Source organism: Lissotriton helveticus, chromosome 7 (assembly GCF_964261635.1).
Source record: "Lissotriton helveticus chromosome 7, aLisHel1.1, whole genome shotgun sequence".
NCBI lineage: Eukaryota > Metazoa > Chordata > Amphibia > Caudata > Salamandridae > Lissotriton > Lissotriton helveticus.
The window spans coordinates 1,424,993,152-1,425,016,189 of record NC_136068.1 but is presented as its reverse complement, the minus strand read 5'-3'; the positions used below and the strand labels follow the sequence as shown (position 1 = coordinate 1,425,016,189).

At 43.3% G+C, this 23,038-nt stretch overlaps 1 protein-coding gene across 1 annotated transcript in view; it reads left to right on the top strand.

Annotated features, from left to right (window-relative positions):
* LOC144770330 (myosin-1-like) overlaps positions 1 to 23,038 on the top strand; it is a 266,975-nt gene that overhangs the window by 43,390 nt on the left and 200,547 nt on the right. The window contains exons 2-3 of the mRNA XM_078654762.1: positions 2,934 to 3,149; positions 3,232 to 3,375. Of these exons, the coding sequence (XP_078510888.1) occupies positions 2,946 to 3,149; positions 3,232 to 3,375 (348 nt within the window). The 5' untranslated portion in view covers positions 2,934 to 2,945. The remainder of the gene's footprint in view (positions 1 to 2,933; positions 3,150 to 3,231; positions 3,376 to 23,038) is intronic.

The following is a 23,038-nucleotide window of genomic DNA, read 5'->3' as shown; positions in this document are numbered from 1 at the left end:
ACCCCCCCTGGACGAACCCCCCCCCCCAATTTTCAGGGGCTGCTCGGAAACAAAATGTGCCATTTTCCTGAAAATTTCAGCCAATTCCGTCCACAAACGCCAAAGTTATTAGACATAGAATTTTCAAAAATCCCATAGAGAAAAAATCCTAACTATATATACCTACTGGCGACCGCCAGTAGGTAATATATATATATATATATATATATATATATACACAAGATCTAGCTTTGTGCCAACTTTGGGGTCATGGCATTCACCGGTTCAGGTTGTAGTTGTGTCTAAAACGCCTATTGCCCCCTCTTGACGGATCACCCGAAAACATTACAGACAGCAGCTGAAGTGACCCGCAAACTAAAGTTAAAAATGTCCTTACGATTCATCAAACGTTGCCAATTTTATTAGCAAAACAAAAATACTTTTGCTCTTGAAACTAGGTCCTAACTATAACTACCAACTGATGACTGCCAGTAAGGTAATACACACACCCACACACATACATATATATATATACACATATATTACCTACTGGCGGTCGCCAGTAGGTAGTTATAGTTAGGACCTATTTTCCATAGGAAATCCGCAACATTCTATTTGGAATAACTTTAGCGCTGGTTGATGAATCTTTGCGAATTTTTCAAAACTAATGGCCAGCTTGGTTTCGCTCCTTTCCTGAAAGCGGGTAATTCGTGAAGCGGGGGGCCGAGAAAAAATGTGTTTCCCAATGCAATTTCTCATAGGACCTTTAGCCACAGCTACAGCCCGAACTGCTGAACGGAATTACGCCAAATTTGGCAGAGATATTGTACTCAGTTCAGACTTGCGCCTTTTTCTTAAATGGTGTCAATGTGTTCAGTAGTTCCTGAGAAAATTACAGTTAAAAGCATATATATATGTATCTACGGGCACGGTGGAACCACTGACTGTGAGCACACCGTGGCCGCACCATAAGCGCACCCTTCCGATCACGCACTGAATGCTAATTGGCTGTCAAGTGGCTGTCAACATTCGAAACCAGGAGCTGTTGGCAGCCATTTTGTGCGTCGATAGAAGCGAGGCTGAAGAAGTTAGTGCAACAAGTGTGCAAAACATAGTAAGGGGACAGGGTAGAAATATCCTGATCCTCTAGATCTGTTTAGGGGACACCCAGGGCTTACATTTTTTTTTTTTTAAAGAACCCGGCATGTGTTGCCCCCTAGCCCTGGGGACTGCCACCCCCCCTGCTCTCTCTTTCAAAATACAAACATAGGGGCCGATTATGATGGCGGACGGACCTGAGTCCGTGTGCCACCATAGAGTAGGAGGGACCGTCCGCAGGGGCTGCGGCGTTCCCTCCGTGCAGATTAGGATGTGACCGCCAGGGTGGCGGTCACATCCTGTATCTTTAACATTGCGGCGGGTGCAGCTTCAAGCTGCACCCGCCGCAATGTTAAAAATGCATGCACGGCATTTGCGTGCACAAAGCAGCAGGCACCGCGCGGTGCCTGCCGCTTTGTCCACGCAAATGCAGGGGGGTACTATAGGTACCCCCCCTGTGCACCCCCCAACCCCCGTTCACCCAGGGGGCCCGCAACGGGCCCCCGAAGTGAAGCTCCGTATGCTTTTCCACGGCGGAAAAGCCGCCGTGGAAAAGCATACTTTGTACTCCATCCTAATATGGATGGCGGTGTCTGATAGACACCGCCAGCCATGTTAATGCTTTTCCGCCGCGTTCGGAAGGCGACCGCGGCGGAAAAGCGAAGGACAGATTGTAAAACCCACCAGCCATCCTAATTTGGCGGTGGGTCTTTCAAGCCTCTGTGGCGGATTTCCCGCATCCTCCGGGCCGGCGGTGGCTTCCGCAGGCCCGGTGGATGGGGGAAATCCGCCATCGTGATAGGCCCCCAAGTTTCTATGGGAGGGCGGGAGCCGCGAGACTCCCGCCCTCTCATAGCAAACAGCAGTGTCCTGGGGGAGGGCACTTTGGTACACTGCAGGAGCCGGACCTGGGGGGTTGCGGTCCCCAGGGCGATCAAGTGCTCCAGGCGGGGGGCCACGCAGCCTCTTTTCCACAATACAGAAAGCCTCATAGGGTGGTGGTCCCCTAAGTTTTGTGATGTCGATAATCCTGTCTCTCATTTAAATAGGCATGAAATATTTATTTAAGTGCATTGTAAATCGTGAAGCAACACTGTCTAATTGTGATCAATAAAGAATTGAAAGAGTTGTGTACCTCTTTTGCTTGCAATGTGCATAGGGTCAGATTTACAAGTTCCTTGCGTTACTATTGCATCACTTTTAAGATGGGAAAAGTGACGTGAAAGTGGTGCAAGGGGATTGTAAATCTGCTACACAGTGTTCTGTGTTACTTTGCTTTCCTTTCTGTCATGTAGAGGACCCTGGGTAAATATAACGGTTTCTGTACAGCCAGTACCTTTAAACCCTACCCCCAACCCTACTGCCTGTTACCATAGTAACAGTTCACGGAACGCTTTCGTGAGCATAGAGGTTAGAAGTTCACAACAGAATGTTGTTAATCGAAACAGTTACTGTGCTAGAGTTGTAAAAGATTTCCATAGGAACTGTTAGTCGTAGCTATAGACTCTATCTATGGGTGCGGAGTAGGAGGGACATCTGATTGGCTGACGTGTTCTAAGGAGGAGCTTCCTGGGCTTAATGTTGATTGGTTGCGAACTATTGAAAGTAGAAGTGTTGGCAGACATTCACTTCTGCTTGTATGAGTGAATCTATAGGTAATTGATTAGATGTGTGTGTAGATCTAGAAATCAATGAGTAGGTTTACACAAATGTCTGACAAAAAATACAAAAACTAATTTCCAAACTACTCGGTTTAGTGTCCATGGAAGTATATTTGACATTGTACTATCGGTAACTGAAGAAGATTCACATGCGATTCCAATTGCTGACACTATATATTGTTTTCGCTTTTTCAGCCAATAGCAATCATGAGTGGAGACAGAGAAATGATTATCTTTGGAGAGGCAGCTCCGTATTTACGGAAAACAGAAAGAGAGCGCCATGAAGCTCAGAACCAACCCTTCGATGCCAAAACATTCTGCTACGTCTCCGAAGACGAATATCTATACGCTCCTGGCGTTATTCAGAACAAAGAAGGAAAGAAAGTCACAGTGAAAACCGAAAGTGGGAAAGTAAGTGGGAAACATATTCGTCACAGGAGAAAGAATATCACATTTCAAAAGATAGATTACAAAATGTTCTTTACTTTTCAAGGTTGTAACGGTTACTGATGATGATATCTTCGCCATGAACCCTCCGAAGTTCGACAAAGTTGAAGACATGGTCATGTTGACGCACCTGAACGAGCCTGCTGTCCTCTATAATCTCAAGGAACGCTACGCTTCCTGGATGATTTATGTAAGTTTATTGAGGCGAAAGCCACACCTGTGCTTCGGCACCTGGCCAAGAGCGAGATTTCAATCAATTTATCAGCTTACTATTTTTTGTAAAATTGATGTGTATTCTCTTCAGTCGAAAAATTGTCCCTTCTCGTACCTAATCAACGAATAATTCATCAATTTTCGTATGCGGCAGCCATGTAGACCACACGTCCTTTAGTCACATTTTTGCAAACAATCTGCAGAAAAATAATTTTTAGAAAATTCTAAATATCTCCCTCGCTTAGCTAGCACACTGCTCTCCCTTGTGATAGTACAGTATATGAGAGCACATGAAATAACTAACTACAAAATAAAGTATCAATCACACGCATAAAGGAGACTGTTAGAACTGGGAGTCTCTCGTTGGCAGAGATATGTACCTTTGTCCAAATAAGGATACTTGCATCCTTGCTTCGTGTCAGGGTAAAGGGGATACTCACTTTTGATAACCCCTGTTCTCCACCTTTATCTTGGCACAAGAGGACAAGCTTATCCCAAAGGAAATGTGTAAAGTATCTTTATCTAAACTAAACAAGACCAAAGCAACGAAAATCCAACGTACATGTAGTAAAATAGCACTCAAAAAACTGTTATTTCCAAAATAAAGCTTGTTGAAAAAGAAATAGCTTCACCTTGGGTTATTACGACGGCATGACAGTAATAAATCCAAAGAACAGCGTCGACCACGAGGTGCAAGGCATCGGGCACGGAGTCACGGAGACCCCCAAACAACCCCCAAACAAACAGTACCTTAAGATAACAAAGTCTCTAACAATGCCTGGTGTCGGGGAGGTGAGGAGAGGCTAGGCGTCGGTGCCAAGGTCAAGGCAGGCTCCCTGGCTACCACGGGGGAGGCAAGGCATTGTGTCTGCAAAGAGGTGACGTGTCGAAATCAAGGATAGTGCATCAGTTGCATCAGCAGTGAGGCATCAGTTCCAGTGATGGTGCGAAGTTTGGCGAGTTTATGGAGTCAGGAGTTGAAGGGCGTCGGAGCTGCGGTGCAGGGAGAGTTTTCCGTTGTGCACTTCATGAGCGGTGCCCCTGGCCTCGGTGCAGGTCGCGATGTCGCTGACGGCATTGGAGATTGCTTTTCTTGCTTTTTTTAGGTTTCTTCCAGCTCCAAACAGCAGGAACAACCTCAAGAGGCCCACAACTGGACTATGCACCTCCTGGAAGGTCAGAACTCTCAGCAATAGCGTTCAGGGGACCTGGGGGTGAAATCTTTGGGTTCCTGAGACTTCAGAACAAGAGGCCAGCACACACAAGCCCTTGGAGATTACTCTTCAACCAGGTTTCTCAGCAAAGTTCCCGTCTTTGTCCTTTCCTTGGCAGAAGCTGCAACTGCAGCCCAACTCCACAAAGCAAAAGGGGCAATACTCCTCCTCACAGCTCTCCAGGTCTTTTCCTTAGCAAAGGTTCCTGTTGAGTACAGAAGTAGCCTAAAGTTCTGGGATTTAAGGGCCACTACTTACACCCCATTATGTATTTGTACGTCTTTGTGCAAGGGTCTCTGAGCCCAGTCCAAACCAGTTCTGTCCTCCTTGGTGCAGCATGACCACAGGGGGTGGAGACAGCATTGTGCAAGGGATACAAGCCCTATTGAGGTGCAAGGAAAACTCCTGCCACTACTATTAATGCAGCCAAAGTCTATTCAGCTCAGTCCCGAGTCATCAAGGAACAGCCAGGCACACCTCAACCCCCTCAGTGGCTGTCTACAGTGAATGCACAGCCCCTGTCGCTCCAAAACCAGACAGTCAATCCACAAACAGGCATATGCACACAGAATGGTTAGAAAAGAAAATGCCTACTTTCTAAAAGTGGTATTTTCAAACACACAATTTAAAAACCATATTTACTAAAAGATGTGTTTTTAAGTCCTGAGTTCAGAGAGCCTAGACATTATTCCTCCATCTTGTCTCAGTGGGTAGTTATACTTGTAAGATCGTATAAAGTATCTCCCATGCTATCCTATGCGACAGATAGCCTTTCAATAGTGAAAAACGAAGTTGGCATTATTTCACTATGAGGACATGTCATGCACACCAGTACCTGTCCTACCTTTCACATACATTGCACCCTGCCCATGGGGGTGCCTTGGGCCTGCCTGAGCGGTGCCTTGCATGTAACAAAAGGGATGATTAGAGCCTGGCAAGTGGGTGGACCTGACATGTCGATATGGCAGTTCAAAACTGCATGCAGACTCTGCAATGCAGGTCTGAGTTACATTTGCAGGGCTACATCTGTGGGTGGCACAATCAGTGATGCAGGCCCACTAGTAGCATTTGAGTTGCAGGCCCTGGCACACTCAGTACACTTTAGTAGGGACTTACCAGTAAATAAAATATACCAATCAGTGAGAACCAATTGCAATAACAATTTACCCGAGGAGCACTTGCAGTGGCAAAGTGCCCAAAGCACCTAAACCAGCAAAAACGAAATCCAGCACAGCATCAAAAATACAGGAGGTAGAGCCAAAAAGTCCGGGGAAACCATGCCAAAGATGCCACGTCTAACAGTGACATAAAAGAATTCTGCCTGAGCACATCCTGTAACTGCCTTCTCTTAAACCTTCAGCTGGGTTTTATGTCTTGGGTGTTGCTGGAACAAAAACAATTGGGTTTCATTAGTTTATCATTCTGGATACAGCAATATAATGCTAAATTGTACATGAAAAGATACTTTTCCTTCAATCAAATATTAAATGTATCTGTTTACATGCTGCAAGCTCTTACAATATATACTATAGGAGTAAGGCCATTGGCACCTTGTTATAAGGTTTGTGGGTCTCAACACTCGCCAATAATTTATGGTAGGAGACCCTGGGTCCGACCAGGGCTTTTCAGATTATCCAGGCTGGACTAATGGAGGGAGAAAGCACTGTGAGCGGAGGAGGGAGAGTGGGACAGCTGAATATGACATTAGAACATTAGCTCCCTGCTGTATAAACTGTGGTATAAGAGTGATGAGCATAATCAAAGGATGCTGGGAGAGCCAGAAAAACACATAAAGTGGCAATGATATTGTGAGAAATTGGGTTATTGGTTGAGGGCAGTAAAACCCTATTCAAGCAACAACTACAATCATTGTCAGAGTGAACCCTAAAAAGTCCCAAAATTGACTTGTGCTTAACCCTCTGGTACCTTGGCACAAAAGCAGTCAGGTTTAACTTAGAAGCAATGGGTTTAGTAGTTGTGCAGCACACAAACAGCAATGAAGTGAAAACATAACACAAGAAAAATCCCTCAATTCCGACAAAGAGTAAAATGTAATGAACAAAATAATACCAGAAATACAACAATCCAATCAGTAGAAGTGGAGATATGAAATTTCAAAGTATTAGGTAAAAAGTAGTGGCAAAAAGAGCAAAGCACCAAATGGGGTTATCAGGTCACATAGGGACAAATTCAAAAGTTCAAGCTGACCATGATGGAGCACAGGTTGATGTACAGGACCAAGTTCAGCCCACTGGACAATGTATCGGGGTGTACTTGGACTGAGATACGAGGTCCTTCGTCATGTCGCGTCAAATTGCGTTGGCTCTGATGGGGCCGCCGATCAGGAGCTGCGAGTTGCTGCACCAAGATGGGTCAGGCTGTGTCTATATATATATCCGGTGCCAGCTTTGACGTGGGAGAAACTTCTAGACTTTCCCTCACATCTGTGTCTGGAATTTCCTTCCATCCCCTGACCTGGCTCTGAGGGTTTTGGGGTGATGATAGATTAGAGTAAAGTCCTTTATGAGTGTCCTGAGGCAGCCCTTCTGGGGTACAAATGTGGTAGGTGCCAGTTCCACCCCTCTCATTTTGTCTGGGTAGCCCATTCTGCTAACACTCAGTCTCCCTTTGTAACTCTGTCTAGGAGGAATACACAAAGGCCAACTGCCAACTATAGCTAGTCATGTGATCTAAGGAGACAGGCTGAAAGCACCAAAGGGTTAGAACAAGAAAATTCCAACTTTCCAAAAGGGGCAATTTCCGAATTGTGACTTAAAATCCAACATTACCATTTAAGAAAGTTTTTAATTACAATTAATTTGATACCAAACTTAACCTTCCAACCTGCTTCCAATCAAAAGTTATCACTTATTAAAAGTAATAAGGTATCCCAATTGTATCCTGCAGGAGAGGTGTGCCTTGCTCAAATGGATTGTTTTGGTGTGCAACCCTAGTACGTGCTCTGTCCCAAAAAAACACATATATGTTCTCTGTTGCTACCTACAAGTGCACCAGACCCAATATGCACAACCTAGTCATAAGCCATTATGATCAATAGTCTTAGTTCAATTTAATCAATAATTTCTTTGTAATCAATGTTCTCTTCAACATTTTCTTCAATACTTATTCAGAGATGTAGTGATTCTGATATTGAAATGCGCAAGAAATCCAGGCTTTTTTCTGCAACATGTGGAAATTAATAATTTGTCATGAGTAACCATTATGGTAATACCCAATGCATTTTAGGAGCAGTCCTTCATCAGGGGTAACTATATTATGAAAAAAGTCACATCAGAATCATCAATAACAATATATCTTCAAATGTTAATAAATAAGTGAACTTTTAATTGTACTAATGTTACATGCATAATGTGCAACTGCTAAATACTGACACATCAACCCTTCACCGGATTGTTTGTGAACACCACATAACAAGAAATTAAATGATGTTTTAAACTGCCACCTAATAAAAAAGTAGTTTGTGCTAAATATTAATGCCAAGATCCACATTTACATTGTAACTGAAAATGTACCCCATGCTCATCAGTTGTGTATTCAACTAGACATACTCAATGCTGAAAACCACAGTGAAAAGACTACTGAATGTAAACAAGCTATGAACTCACAGTATAATCATGATCTAATGTAAACCTGCTGTAGCGTGAAAACCAAATACGTCAACACAATAACATGGGACATGGCCAACCTCTACAACATGAAAAATTGAACAAAATTCTCAAACAAACCGACCGATGGCGATCAGCCCACGGCAAACCCTCCATGAGCAGAGGCAGGTGAAACAAATGCTCTTTAAATATGCTATGACGTAATCTGTGTCAAGTGACCCAAAACCAACCCAATAGAGTAGAAATAAACAAAATACGTAAATTATGCAGCGCACACCATGTATCTAAATAAATGAAATGTAATTAAACGCAACAAAATAATATGAAAATCATGATTATACTGTGAGTTCATAATTTCTTTCTATAGAAGAGGCCAAACAACATAAACTTTCTTGGGTATTTCCAGGCAGTTACAAGGCCACTCACACTTGACTGCCTTATCAGTAAAGCATCACATTAAAGACAGACCATAGCACAGGTTACCAGTTGCAAGCTGGAGTACCTCGGACTCAGCAAATTTCCTCAGCACTCCTCAAACTACTCACGTTATGTCACCCCAGGTGGGCTGTTGATCTATACGAGTACACTTCTCTGCACAGTGTGATTACTTCATACGTAAACAATCCAGAGTACTCTTGGGATCACCAAAAGGTTCTCAACGTTCATTTCATCCAGATGAATAGGGCAAATGTACACCATCCTCACATACACAATGAACAAGACGGACCCTCTTAGGCAATTATAATACAAATACTAATAACTACCAAGGCATATATAAAATATATATCCATTTATTAAAAACAGTATTGTTCCTTTAAAAAAAGAAAAGGGAAATAAAAAACATAACTTCTTAAAAGACCTAACAATACAAAAGAAGAGTTAATGAGAGACAAAGAAAAAGAAGTACAATATAATAATCACATCATATTGGAATTGTTCCACATGGAATTCATATCATTTGTATATTCATATGTCCATTAATACAATCATCTATTGAACATGAACATGTTCCTTGGATACAATCTGGTAATTACACAAGTGTGTCGACGCGTTTCGGTGGTATTCCTTTGATAGTCACCACCTTCTTCAAGACAAAGTGAATAATAGTCTCCCTTGTTTATTTAAAACACATTAAAAACCTAATAGAAAACAAAAACATAAACATATATATGTCAATTTCTGGGGCAAATACCTCTTCTTTAAATAAATACAGTGATTATATTCCTGAATTCACATCCCCTGTAACATAAACATTGACAACTCCTAAAAACCTACATTTTCAGATCATTCTATACAGATCTTAAAAGAAAAGACCCTTTTTTATCCATAATAAAATACATATCTAATTCATGATAATCACTGAGCATAAAAAAACAATACACAAAAAGTAAATAATCGTCTATAGGGTCCACATTTCAACATACACTCCAAACCTTTCTAACATCTCAGGCTTATATTCTTTGGGTCAATCATTTTAGAATTAGTCCCTCACTCCTTCAAGCATGATAAATTCTATCAAAAGAAATAGTGTATATAGCACACCAACCTCATCAGATAAAGAGGTAAATACGGCAATATTATCCTTGGTTCTCTGTACACGGGGCTACTTAGGGCTCCACACGATAAGCGAATGGGCTTTTTTTCTCTGGGACAAAAGGTGCCCTGTTAAAAGGGTGCCTACAATGTTTAAAAAAATACACTTATGTATTTTTCATTAGCCAATGTTACCAACAGTCAACATACCCTATAGGTAATCAGAAGCTGCCTCTCAGTTTTCTAGGTTCCAATCGCCTGTCCAATCCTTCTATTGTGTATGGTTCCCTTGTTGATATAAAACAATGCAGAAATACTTGATCAGTACCTAATCTTCTGTAATAATGAGTGCCTAGATAATGTATTCAAAGCACAATCACTCACCGGAAGTCAATGCCTTTCAGTGATTTGTCTTTCCCAGCCACCAGGGAACGTGGCATCAAAATGCCTGTTAGTCCTAGAAGTGCGCCTATGGAGATTGGGGACCTCTTATTTCATTTCATTCATTTCATTTCTGGTATTTGTAGAGCGCAACACTCATCCCAAGGGATATCACGGCGCTAAAAAGAAAAAGGGGACTGCTGAGTTGCGCAGGGGGAGTTAGTTTTTAGGGAAAAGGTGAGTTTTGAGTTTTTGCCGGAATTGAAGAAGGTTGGTAGTGTGTCTAAGATCCATGGGTAATTCATTCCAGCGTTTCACCACGGTATAAACACACCTTTCTCCCTGGGATCTTGTGGTCAGTAGGCCAGCCAACCAGCTCTTGTAGAGTGCTCAGGGGAATTATCTGCATGCCAGACAACACCCAGGTAAAATCCATCAAGTGATAGTCCCCTTCTTGGAGCACAACAAACCCTAGGCCACCACAAGTCTGTGTATAATGCAGTTGCAGTTCTTCCTACCCCAATGGTTCCACTTATCGAGGTCCCAGCGTTGAATCACCGTAGTATGGTTCCAATCCCAAAAGCATCTCTAAACTCCTGAGGACGGAGCCCCAGTACTCATACACCATGGTCGTTGAAGTTGAGATCAGTTCAAAAGGCCACCTTTGAAATGCACAAGCCCCCTCTGAATTTAGTTATGTCTGTCATTCTACCCTGTGAGGCTTGATCAATACCTTTAGTGGTGCCAGAACCCTGCCCCTTAGAATGCAGGTGCCAATTCCACCCCCTCTTATTCGTCTCAGGAAGGCCCCTCCGACTCTGAGGTCTGCAGTGTCAAGTTCGGCACTCCGCAGGGTCGATGTGATGCGACAAAGCTCCACCTCCGGACCTCCCAAACACCCTGGATGTAAATGCACAGGGTGTTCAAGCGATACGGCGAGGGAAAAAACCCCTAAAAGGGGAAAAACCCGGGAAAGGAAAGGAAGGGAACAGCTGGGAAAGGGAAGCTGTGAAGAGAAAGGTACACAGATTAATACCATTCACAATTCCTACTCTCTTTCAATTCTCGCTGAAACAAAGTCTAAATGCCACCTGCCTTTTGCTGCCCTTTGTTAGCGCCCAGCCAATATGCACTCCTTCTTCTCTCCTTCCCTGTTTGACATGAATGCCAGCATTAGTACACATATATGATGTAGCATCTTAGAGGTATGCATCTGTAAGAAAGACAACCTACCCCAGGGGGAGTAACCTCCCGCTCCAAAACATCCCAAGTTAATAGCAGACCAGCAACGTGGATTACTTCATCCACAAACCTTGGTAAGTTCCTGACTGCCGTTGCAGTAACACACTCACCCCAAACACGGCAGGGCGTAGTTCCATGCACTACCGCCGTCCGCTTTGGTACCTGTACTCCAGAAACACAAACGAAGTTCAAAACCCCAAACACGGCAGGGCGTAGTTCATGCACTACCGCCGTCCGCTTTGGTACCTGTAAGTCATAGACACAACGTAGTCCAAAACCCCAAACACGGCAGAGCGTAGTTACAGCACTACCACTCTCCGCTTTGGTGCCTGTAATCCAATTACGTACAATGAACACTCCAAAAGGCAGGGGTTCATGACGGCAATGTGAAGGAATCTTCCCCCCAACATTCCGCCACTAGCAGAGTCCAAAGTGTCACAAGAAACAGCAGTTAAGTGAGTAGCCACCCACTTCCTCCACAGTTCTAAGTCTGTAAAAACGCCAGTTCAAATGCAGAAACCTGAATCAGCAGTGAGCAGGGGCTCTCAGGCACACAGCACAGGAAAACGCCAGTTCAAATGCAGAAACCTGAATCAGCAGTGAGCAGGGGCTCTCAGGCACACAGCACAGGAAAACGCCTGAAAGCTCTGCGCGGTACTTTACCAAATACACAGTATCCCAGCCGGTAATACTGTCGGAGTTCTCCCAGTCTTGGCGGGTCACAGGGAAGCGTGCCGCCAGCGCATCCGCAGGACCGCAGAGAAGAATCAAGTACACCCGCGCCATAGTTCAGCCGCGCTATATCCGCCGCGGCGCAAAGGCTCATGGGGGATGTAGTTCCGAGCCAGAGCATCATGGGGGATGTAGTTTGGTAGGCGCAAGTCAGTGCCTGACATGCAGTTTCCCTTGAGTGCCCCTAGTTTATTGTTGTCTATCAGGAATGCACAGATGTAGCTGTCCCCCAGCAGCCAGATATGGATGGGTGACAGGCACAGAGAGAGCCACAACCATTGAAATGCCCACTTTCTCAAAATGGCATTTCTACATTTGTAATGTCAAATCCACTCTCACTACCACAGAGGATTTGCCACTACCAATTCATCAATACTAAACACGATACTGCAACTTTCCTGAAAGTAGGAAGTACTGCTCAGTAGCCTTTCAATAGATCCCCCATGTTAATCAATGTGAGAAGCAGGCCTCACAGTACAGAACACACCATCCAGTGGTATTTAACTACTAGGGCATGTAGCAGAAATGTGCACATGCCCTACCTTCTCCCCACATCGCACCCTGCCAGGAAGTACTCAGGTGCAGCGAGAGACACTCAGAACTTTGGCAAGTAGATTTTAAATGCCAAACTGAGTAACAGTAACCTAGACACACAGGCCAGCCATGACAAACCTGTGGTACATTTAAAGACCTACCTCCATGGGTGGCACAACCAGTGCTGCAGGCCCACGGAGTAGCATGTGAGTTACATGCCCTTGGTATATGTCTTACATAGGGACAAGTGACTTACAGCTAACTCAAATCAGACAATCATGTATACTGTAGTAAAGGAAGATGCAGAGTCCAACTCTGTAAGTAGGTAAATCCTTTATTGTAGATCCCTTCTAGGTTAGATGAGTAGAACAAGATAGGAAGTACATAAATAACAACCCCACCAGGAGCCAGCTGTTACCAGCTCAGCCTGAGTTGACCAACTGCCACAGACATGTAGAGAGAGACACTGTGAGCCAGAGAGGCATCCAGGCATTCTATGATGTCACAGATGTCATAGTACAGTCTATCTAATGGAGGACAGTGGAGAAGCCATTTACTACACATCCTCTCTCCTTAGGGAATGACAACAGAATAGAGGAAAAGAAAAGCAAGATACCTCAAATATAACATTCGCTGGAAAGTACAAAATGAGATAAGCAAAATCTAGTAATGTACGATAAGAGGTATCATTAAAATGAGCAGAATTATGATACTTTGCTTACCATCAAATGAACAAAAATACAATAACATGCCACATTCCCCTCCCTTAGTGAAACAGCATGGTTTAGATGAATCAAGACCAAAGCAGCTAAGAAAGTTCACACTCACAACCTCCCCATACATGGGTACACCACAGAGTAAACACCCTGGAAACAAAAATGAGTATAGACACAAACACTTGAGAGAGATACAACAGTAACTGTAAACCCCATAACAAAATTCAGCAGAGAAAAGACTCTGGAGAAAAAAAAAAACTAAAAATTGCCCTGTTAAAAACATGCTGACACTGAATAAGATAAAGCTCCCAACTCAAAGTCCGATCAACATGAAACCCTTGGCCACGAGTTCCAAGAAGGCAGACTTCAAGCAGAAGACAGTGCCCAAACAATCCCCAAATAAAACAACTCAGGGAACTAACTTAGTAAAATACGACAACCACCCCTAAGTAGGGTACACCAACCAAAATGGGGAATGGACTACCCGCAAAAACACAATCTCCCCTGAGGAGGGTACACCAAAGGACAATAGACCTGGGAAGCAAAATGGGGACATGGACTACCCGCAAACACACAACCTCCCCTGTGTAGGGTACACTACAGGACAATACCTGGGAACCAAAAATGGGGCATGGACTACCCACAAACACACAACCTCCCCTGAGTAGGGTACACCACAGGACAATACCTGGGAACCAAAAATGGGGCATGGACTACCCGCAAACACACAACCTCCCCTATGTAGGGTACGCCACAGGACAATACCTGGGAACCAAAAATGGGGCATGGACTACCCATAAGCACACAACCTACCCTGTGTAGGGAACACCACAGGACAATACCAGGGAACCAAAATGGGGCATGGACTACCCACAAACACACAACCTCCCCTGTGTAGGGTACACCACAGGAAATTTACACTAAGAACTGATATGGGCATTGACTACCCACAAACACACAACCTCCCCTAAGTAGGGTACACCTCAGGAAATTCACCCTGGGAACCAAAACTACAACATCCCCTTCAAAGGGTACACCATAAGATTCAACATCACCCTAGAAAACAGACAGGGCATGGACTACCCACAAGCACACAACCTCCCCAAAGAAGGGTACACCATAGGGTTAAAAGATGTTGCCCTAGAAAACATCCCATGTTTAGACAGAACAAGGGAACCCTTAAGGTATAGCATAGGGACCTTGGGCATTACATATTGTAGAGAACATTGGTCCCTATATGGAAGTAATGAACGCAGAGCACAATGATCATACACTTAATAAGTCGTATGTCTACTGTCCGTCCGGACAGGGTTTCAATTTTTTATTTAAGTTTTAAGTTTATGCGTTTCTCGGTAATGTCAAGCGGGCACAGCCGTGACCTTCAACATACAGGAGACAACAACAAAAAGATGTGAAAAGCAGGGGATCTGTCTGTACACTTGTGTTTCAGTGAGTCAGACTTAGGATATTTACATAAACCACACGATTGCATCATTCAATAATTATTTAGGACGTTTGCATATGGGGTTGGAGGTCGACGTTTCGATGCCTTTCTAAAATGCAGACATCATCATCAGGACATTACATGACATTATTGTTGTCAAGGTTAAAATTCCACATTTACTTTACACACATATTTACAATGGACAAAAGAAGGGGGGAAGAGAAAACAGAGAGATACATATAATTAATAAAAATATCACATATGGCAACGATCCTCTTATGTACATTAAGTGAAGGCAAGTGCCCAGGTGTTTTAGTGCAGCCATGTCGTTCGAATTTCTCACAGGTAATTCTCCTGGTGACAGTGGTAGCATGCACAAAGGAGGTTTAACTAACCAAGGAAATAAAACCTTTGTTTCAAAGTATGAGTGAATCAGGTTCAGGAGTGATGGGGTATAGTGAATTACGGCGCGGGACATCATGCAGAAAGGACCGGATGGCAATGGAATTATGTGGAGAAAACTGGGCGTTTGTGAGCACAGAGTAGTTTCTAGATAGTGAAGTGCACCGCCGACAGTGCGCATACTGGCGTGCAAAAAAACGGCAATTGAATAATGAACCTACGTGGTAACATTTCCTTGCTGGAAAATTTAGCGGTACCGAGAGGGTTACTGCGCTATGACAGACAATCTATGAATAATAAACAACAGAAGAACCGCCCGTTATAATTATAAATTGTCTCGCATGCAGAATACGTGAACGAAGAGAAGAACACGTTACCTTAAAAATAACCGGAATTCAATTACGCGGTATACGCGAGCATCCGTATACAATGATACGTAGGCAGCGCAATGGCTTATCTGCAAAAGTAAATGCAGATTTTAGTGGCCGGAGTTACATACCGCTACTGTGCCTTACTCGGGAGAATGGTGAAGAACTTACTTTAGGTGCAGCTCAGCGATGCCACGGGTCTGGCGTTCTAGTGCTGGGTCTGATAATTTTCTTGTTTAAAACGCGTGGGCTGTAACTTCGGCGGTAGTGAACAGCGTGAAGGGACTAAGTGATGAGAGTGAAGTGGGGTGAATGGCAGTGTTCCCGGCGGCCATTTCTAAGTGGTGAATCGTGCTTTAGTGAGCATATATTCTTAGCACTTTGCACAATTACTGGGAAATAAATATACATGTGATTGATAAAATTACAGCAGGGACGTCCAATCTTCAAGTCGTTTTAACCCATTCCGAATGCTGTTAGTGCGCAAAATCCATCGTAGCTCTTCCTTGTTTAGAAGTTGTGACATGTCTCCTCCTCTGGATGGGGGTTTAATGGTGGTGATCACAGTCCAGACAAAGTCTTTTTCAGTGTGTCCTTTATCAGAAAAATGTTCCACCAATGGCGCATTCGCTGTTTTACATTTTATCCTGCTTTTGTGCTGGCCAATCCGCAGTTTTATTTTCTGACTGGTTTGTCCTATGTAGATCAACATGCACGGACACAGGATGGCATACACCAGGTTAGCAGAATTACAATTAGAAAAGAAGTTCCGTTCATGTTTGATAGTTCCAAATTCAAATGTCTTTCCTTCTATAGTGGTGTCACAACAAACACAGCCCCCACATTTGACATGGCCTGTGAGCGGTGGAAGGCCCCACACATCATTTATAGTAGTTTTTAGCACAGGTTGAGGGAGAGCTGCCCTGACAAGGTGATCTTTTACGTTCTTGGCACGTTTAAATGCAAACATGGGTTTTTCTAATGTTAGTTGCCCCACATTAAGGACTGGCCAGTGTTTAAGAATGCTTTTTCTAATGGCATTAGAAGCCGGTGAGAATGTGGTGACACAGATTAATTTTTCTTGGGTAGTCTTTTCTTTAGGTTCCAACAAAGTCTCTCTTGGACAGTACCAGGCCCTTTTTAGAGATTTCCGTACCAGTTTTCGTGGGTAACCTCTAGTTCTCAATTTTTTGCTCAGAGTTTTTGCCTCGGTAAAATAATCATCCCTAAAATAGCAGTTTCGCCTAATGCGGAGGAACTGGGAAAAAGGTAATGAATCACGGAGGGCCCGAGGGTGGTGGCTAGTGTATTCGAGCAAAGTATTGCGTTCAGTGGGCTTGCGGTGCAATGTGGTAGTGAGACGTCCTTCTGTGTGCCTTATTTTTAGATCAAGGAAAGGAATGGAATCTTTGCTGGTGGACACGGTATAACAGAGTCCTCCACTGTTGTTATTTAACCAGTGTTGAAAAAGTGCGAGGTTTTCTGGAGTATCATTCCATAGGAGGAAAATGTCGTCGATATATCGCTTCCACAAGGCAATGCCATTGTGGAAGGGATTCGACGTGTGGAGAATGTTACTGGTCTCCAGATGGTCCATGTATAGAATGGCCAGGTTGGGAGCAAAAATTGCTCCCATGGATGTCCCTTTAACTTGACCGTAAAATTGTCCCTCAAACAGAAAAAAGTTTTTGGTCAGGCAAATTTCAAGAAGTTCAAGAATGAATATAGAGGGCACATTATGGGGTCGTGGTCTTGATTCAAGTACCTTCTCTATTACACGTAGGGATTCAAATTGTGGGATATTCGTATAAAGTGATTCCACATCCAGCGTACACATAGTGCTGGATGTGGGATCAAAGGGGTAATCTTCAATAAGGTTTATCATGGCCATACTGTCCCTAATGTAGCAGCTGGTGTCTGGGACAAATGGCTTAATGAAGTAGTCTATATAGTGCCCTAAAGGTTCGAGAATCGAACCGCAGCCCGAAACTATGGGGCGACCTGGTGGTGATTGGGAGTTTTTATGAATTTTGGGCAGACAATAGATAACTGGAATCCGTGGGGATTTAATATTGAGAAAATCATATTCTTTTTTTGTGCAGAAGCCTGACTCAAGTGCTCTGTCAGTGACAGTAGTGATCATGTTTTGAATTTCACCAGTGGGGTTTCGCGGGAGTTTACAATAGTGCTCCTGATTGTTCAATTGGCGAAGTACTTCATTCTTGTAGGTTTCAGTATCTTGGATTACTATTCCTCCCTCCTTCTGTGTGCCTTATTTTTAGATCAAGGAAAGGAATGGAATCTTTGCTGGTGGACACGGTATAACAGAGTCCTCCACTGTTGTTATTTAACCAGTGTTGAAAAAGTGCGAGGTTTTCTGGAGTATCATTCCATAGGAGGAAAATGTCGTCGATATATCGCTTCCACAAGGCAATGCCATTGTGGAAGGGATTCGACGTGTGGAGAATGTTACTGGTCTCCAGATGGTCCATGTATAGAATGGCCAGGTTGGGAGCAAAAATTGCTCCCATGGATGTCCCTTTAACTTGACCGTAAAATTGTCCCTCAAACAGAAAAAAGTTTTTGGTCAGGCAAATTTCAAGAAGTTCAAGAATGAATATAGAGGGCACATTATGGGGTCGTGGTCTTGATTCAAGTACCTTCTCTATTACACGTAGGGATTCAAATTGTGGGATATTCGCATAAAGTGATTCCACATCCAGCGTACACATAGTGCTGGATGTGGGATCAAAGGGGTAATCTTCAATAAGGTTTATCATGGCCATACTGTCCCTAATGTAGCAGCTGGTGTCTGGGACAAATGGCTTAATGAAGTAGTCTATATAGTGCCCTAAAGGTTCGAGAATCGAACCGCAGCCCGAAACTATGGGGCGACCTGGTGGTGATTGGGAGTTTTTATGAATTTTGGGCAGACAATAGATAACTGGAATCCGTGGGGATTTAATATTGAGAAAATCATATTCTTTTTTTGTGCAGAAGCCTGACTCAAGTGCTCTGTCAGTGACAGTAGTGATCATGTTTTGAATTTCACCAGTGGGGTTTCGCGGGAGTTTACAATAGTGCTCCTGATTGTTCAATTGGCGAAGTACTTCATTCTTGTACGTTTCAGTATCTTGGATTACTATTCCTCCCCCTTTATCCGCAGGTTTTATGACAAGGGAATGGTTGGTTTTGAGGGAGGAAATGGCATTCTTTTCTTCTAGAGAAATATTGTAAGGAATAAAAGATCTTTTCCCTTCAAGGTCTGAAAGATCCTTTAGAACCAATTTCTCAAATGTGGGGATCTCTGCTGGAATCATGCCAGCCGTGGGAGAGAATTTGGACGGTAGTCTAAAGGGGGTATTAGACTGTTTGGGTATGGGAGGATTCAGAGTGAAAAAACTTTTCAGACGGATTTTCCGAAAAAATCTTAGGAGTTCCGTTTGTGCTTCCTGGAAATTAGGCCTTACTGTGGGGACGAAGGATAAGCCTCTACTGAGCAGTGACATCTCATTGCTGGATAGCATGTGATTAGTGAGGTTAAAAATGGGGAGAAGGCCTGCTTCTAGAGTATTCATTGCTGGATTAATGATGGGTTCATTGGGCACAACTACCACTGGTAATGCTTGTGGCGTGTGAATCGTTCCCCGGGCGGGTTTTGTGGTTTGGGCCATGTTTTTCCTCTCCCTCTGGGTTGGCCTCTGCCACCTTCTAAAAAATTCCTATTAGAAGGGCCTGGGCTGTCGCTTTGATCTGAGTTTCCAGATGTATCGGCTGAACTATCAGTAAAGCCGACGTATTGCTGTCTCCTATTATATCTACCCCAAGGTCTCTGTTGTTGTGGACCGTTGTAAGGGCGATTAGTATAATAGTCTTTATTGAGGTACGGGTAGGCCCTTTCTTGATTGAAATTTTTAATGTCCTTCTTTACCTTAATTTGTTTTTTATTTAATTCAAATTTATGAAACTCATCTATAGTCTTGTTTATTTTTTCAAGGAGTTTACTGGTTTCTACGCTGGTAGTATTATCTTTGATCTGTTTTTCCAAATCTGTTATTTCGATATTCAATTTTTGTAGTTCTTCTGTCGCAATTTCAATTCCCAGCACCATCCAGTGCCGGGAGCAAGTAGTACTAATGTAACTAAATCCTTTCAGATATTTCGGATTTGTAGTAAACACCCCAGGTACGTTACGTACTTGTAGTCCTAAGGGTATAGTGTTGGATTTTAGGTAATCGGTCAAAAGTCTAACCATTAGAAGTAGGCGAACCTCTTTTTTCTTTAACTTCTCTAAATCATCTGTTTGAGAGGTACTTGATGTTGTCGGTGTTTCGGTTGGGTCCGAAAGAAGAGAGGGACCCCCTAGTATTTTATTAATATACTCTAAATCGTACATAGGAGGGTGAGGGTCAGACATACTAATAAAGACAAAAAGGAGACAAAATGAAAAGGGAAAAAATGTGACACAGGACAGGGTGAGCCCACTTGAGAAAAAGGGGCCTGGGATAAGCAAGATCCCTTGCAATCCAGCGATTGCGCTAATTATGTTTAGACAGAACAAGGGAACCCTTAAGGTATAGCATAGGGACCTTGGGCATTACATATTGTAGAGAACATTGGTCCCTATATGGAAGTAATGAACGCAGAGCACAATGATCATACTCTTAATAAGTCGTATGTCTACTGTCCGTCCGGACAGGGTTTCAATTTTTTATTTAAGTTTTAAGTTTATGCGTTTCTCGGTAATGTCAAGCGGGCACAGCCGTGACCTTCAACATACATACCTCACTAATCACATGCTATCCAGCAATGAGATGTCACTGCTCAGTAGAGGCTTATCCTTCGTCCCCACAGTAAGGCCTAATTTCCAGGAAGCACAAACGGAACTCCTAAGATTTTTTCGGAAAATCCGTCTGAAAAGTTTTTTCACTCTGAATCCTCCCATACCCAAACAGTCTAATACCCCCTTTAGACTACCGTCCAAATTCTCTCCCACGGCTGGCATGATTCCAGCAGAGATCCCCACATTTGAGAAATTGGTTCTAAAGGATCTTTCAGACCTTGAAGGGAAAATATCTTTTATTCCTTACAATATTTCTCTAGAAGAAAAGAATGCCATTTCCTCCCTCAAAACCAACCATTCCCTTGTCATAAAACCTGCGGATAAAGGGGGAGGAATAGTAATCCAAGATACTGAAACCTACAAGAATGAAGTACTTCGCCAATTGAACAATCAGGAGCACTATTGTAAACTCCCGCGAAACCCCACTGGTGAAATTCAAAACATGATCACTACTGTCACTGACAGAGCACTTGAGTCAGGCTTCTGCACAAAAAAAGAATATGATTTTCTCAATATTAAATCCCCACGGATTCCAGTTATCTATTGTCTGCCCAAAATTCATAAAAACTCCCAATCACCACCAGGTCGCCCCATAGTTTCGGGCTGCGGTTCGATTCTCGAACCTTTAGGGCACTATATAGACTACTTCATTAAGCCATTTGTCCCAGACACCAGCTGCTACATTAGGGACAGTATGGCCATGATAAACCTTATTGAAGATTACCCCTTTGATCCCACATCCAGCACTATGTGTACGCTGGATGTGGAATCACTTTATGCGAATATCCCACAATTTGAATCCCTACGTGTAATAGAGAAGGTACTTGAATCAAGACCACGACCCCATAATGTGCCCTCTATATTCATTCTTGAACTTCTTGAAATTTGCCTGACCAAAAACTTTTTTCTGTTTGAGGGACAATTTTACGGTCAAGTTAAAGGGACATCCATGGGAGCAATTTTTGCTCCCAACCTGGCCATTCTATACATGGACCATCTGGAGACCAGTAACATTCTCCACACGTCGAATCCCTTCCACAATGGCATTGCCTTGTGGAAGCGATATATCGACGACATTTTCCTCCTATGGAATGATACTCCAGAAAACCTCGCACTTTTTCAACACTGGTTAAATAACAACAGTGGAGGACTCTGTTATACCGTGTCCACCAGCAAAGATTCCATTCCTTTCCTTGATCTAAAAATAAGACACACAGAAGGACGTCTCACTACCACATTGCACCGCAAGCCCACTGAACGCAATACTTTGCTCGAATACACTAGCCACCACCCTCGGGCCCTCCGTGATTCATTACCTTTTTCCCAGTTCCTCCGCATTAGGCGAAACTGCTATTTTAGGGATGATTATTTTACCGAGGCAAAAACTCTGAGCAAAAAATTGAGAACTAGAGGTTACCCACGAAAACTGGTACGGAAATCTCTAAAAAGGGCCTGGTACTGTCCAAGAGAGACTTTGTTGGAACCTAAAGAAAAGACTACCCAAGAAAAATTAATCTGTGTCACCACATTCTCACCGGCTTCTAATGCCATTAGAAAAAGCATTCTTAAACACTGGCCAGTCCTTAATGTGGGGCAACTAACATTAGAAAAACCCATGTTTGCATTTAAACGTGCCAAGAACGTAAAAGATCACCTTGTCAGGGCAGCTCTCCCTCAACCTGTGCTAAAAACTACTATAAATGATGTGTGGGGCCTTCCACCGCTCACAGGCCATGTCAAATGTGGGGGCTGTGTTTGTTGTGACACCACTATAGAAGGAAAGACATTTGAATTTGGAACTATCAAACATGAACGGAACTTCTTTTCTAATTGTAATTCTGCTAACCTGGTGTATGCCATCCTGTGTCCGTGCATGTTGATCTACATAGGACAAACCAGTCAGAAAATAAAACTGCGGATTGGCCAGCACAAAAGCAGGATAAAATGTAAAACAGCAAATGCGCCATTGGTGGAACATTTTTCTGATAAAGGACACACTGAAAAAGACTTTGTCTGGACTGTGATCACCACCATTAAACCCCCATCCAGAGGAGGAGACATGTCACAACTTCTAAACAAGGAAGAGCTACGATGGATTTTGCGCACTAACAGCATTCGGAATGGGTTAAACCGACTTGAAGATTGGACGTCCCTGCTGTAATTTTATCAATCACATGTATATTTATTTCCCAGTAATTGTGCAAAGTGCTAAGAATATATGCTCACTAAAGCACGATTCACCACTTAGAAATGGCCGCCGGGAACACTGCCATTCACCTCACTTCACTCTCATCACTTAGTCCCTTCACGCTGTTCACTACCGCCGAAGTTACAGCCCACGCGTTTTAAACAAGAAAATTATCAGACCCAGCACTAGAACGCCAGACCCGTGGCATCGCTGAGCTGCACCTAAAGTAAGTTCTTCACCATTCTCCCGAGTAAGGCACAGTAGCGGTATGTAACTCCGGCCACTAAAATCTGCATTTACTTTTGCAGATAAGCCATTGCGCTGCCTACGTATCATTGTATACGGATGCTCGCGTATACCGCGTAATTGAATTCCGGTTATTTTTAAGGTAACGTGTTCTTCTCTTCGTTCACGTAT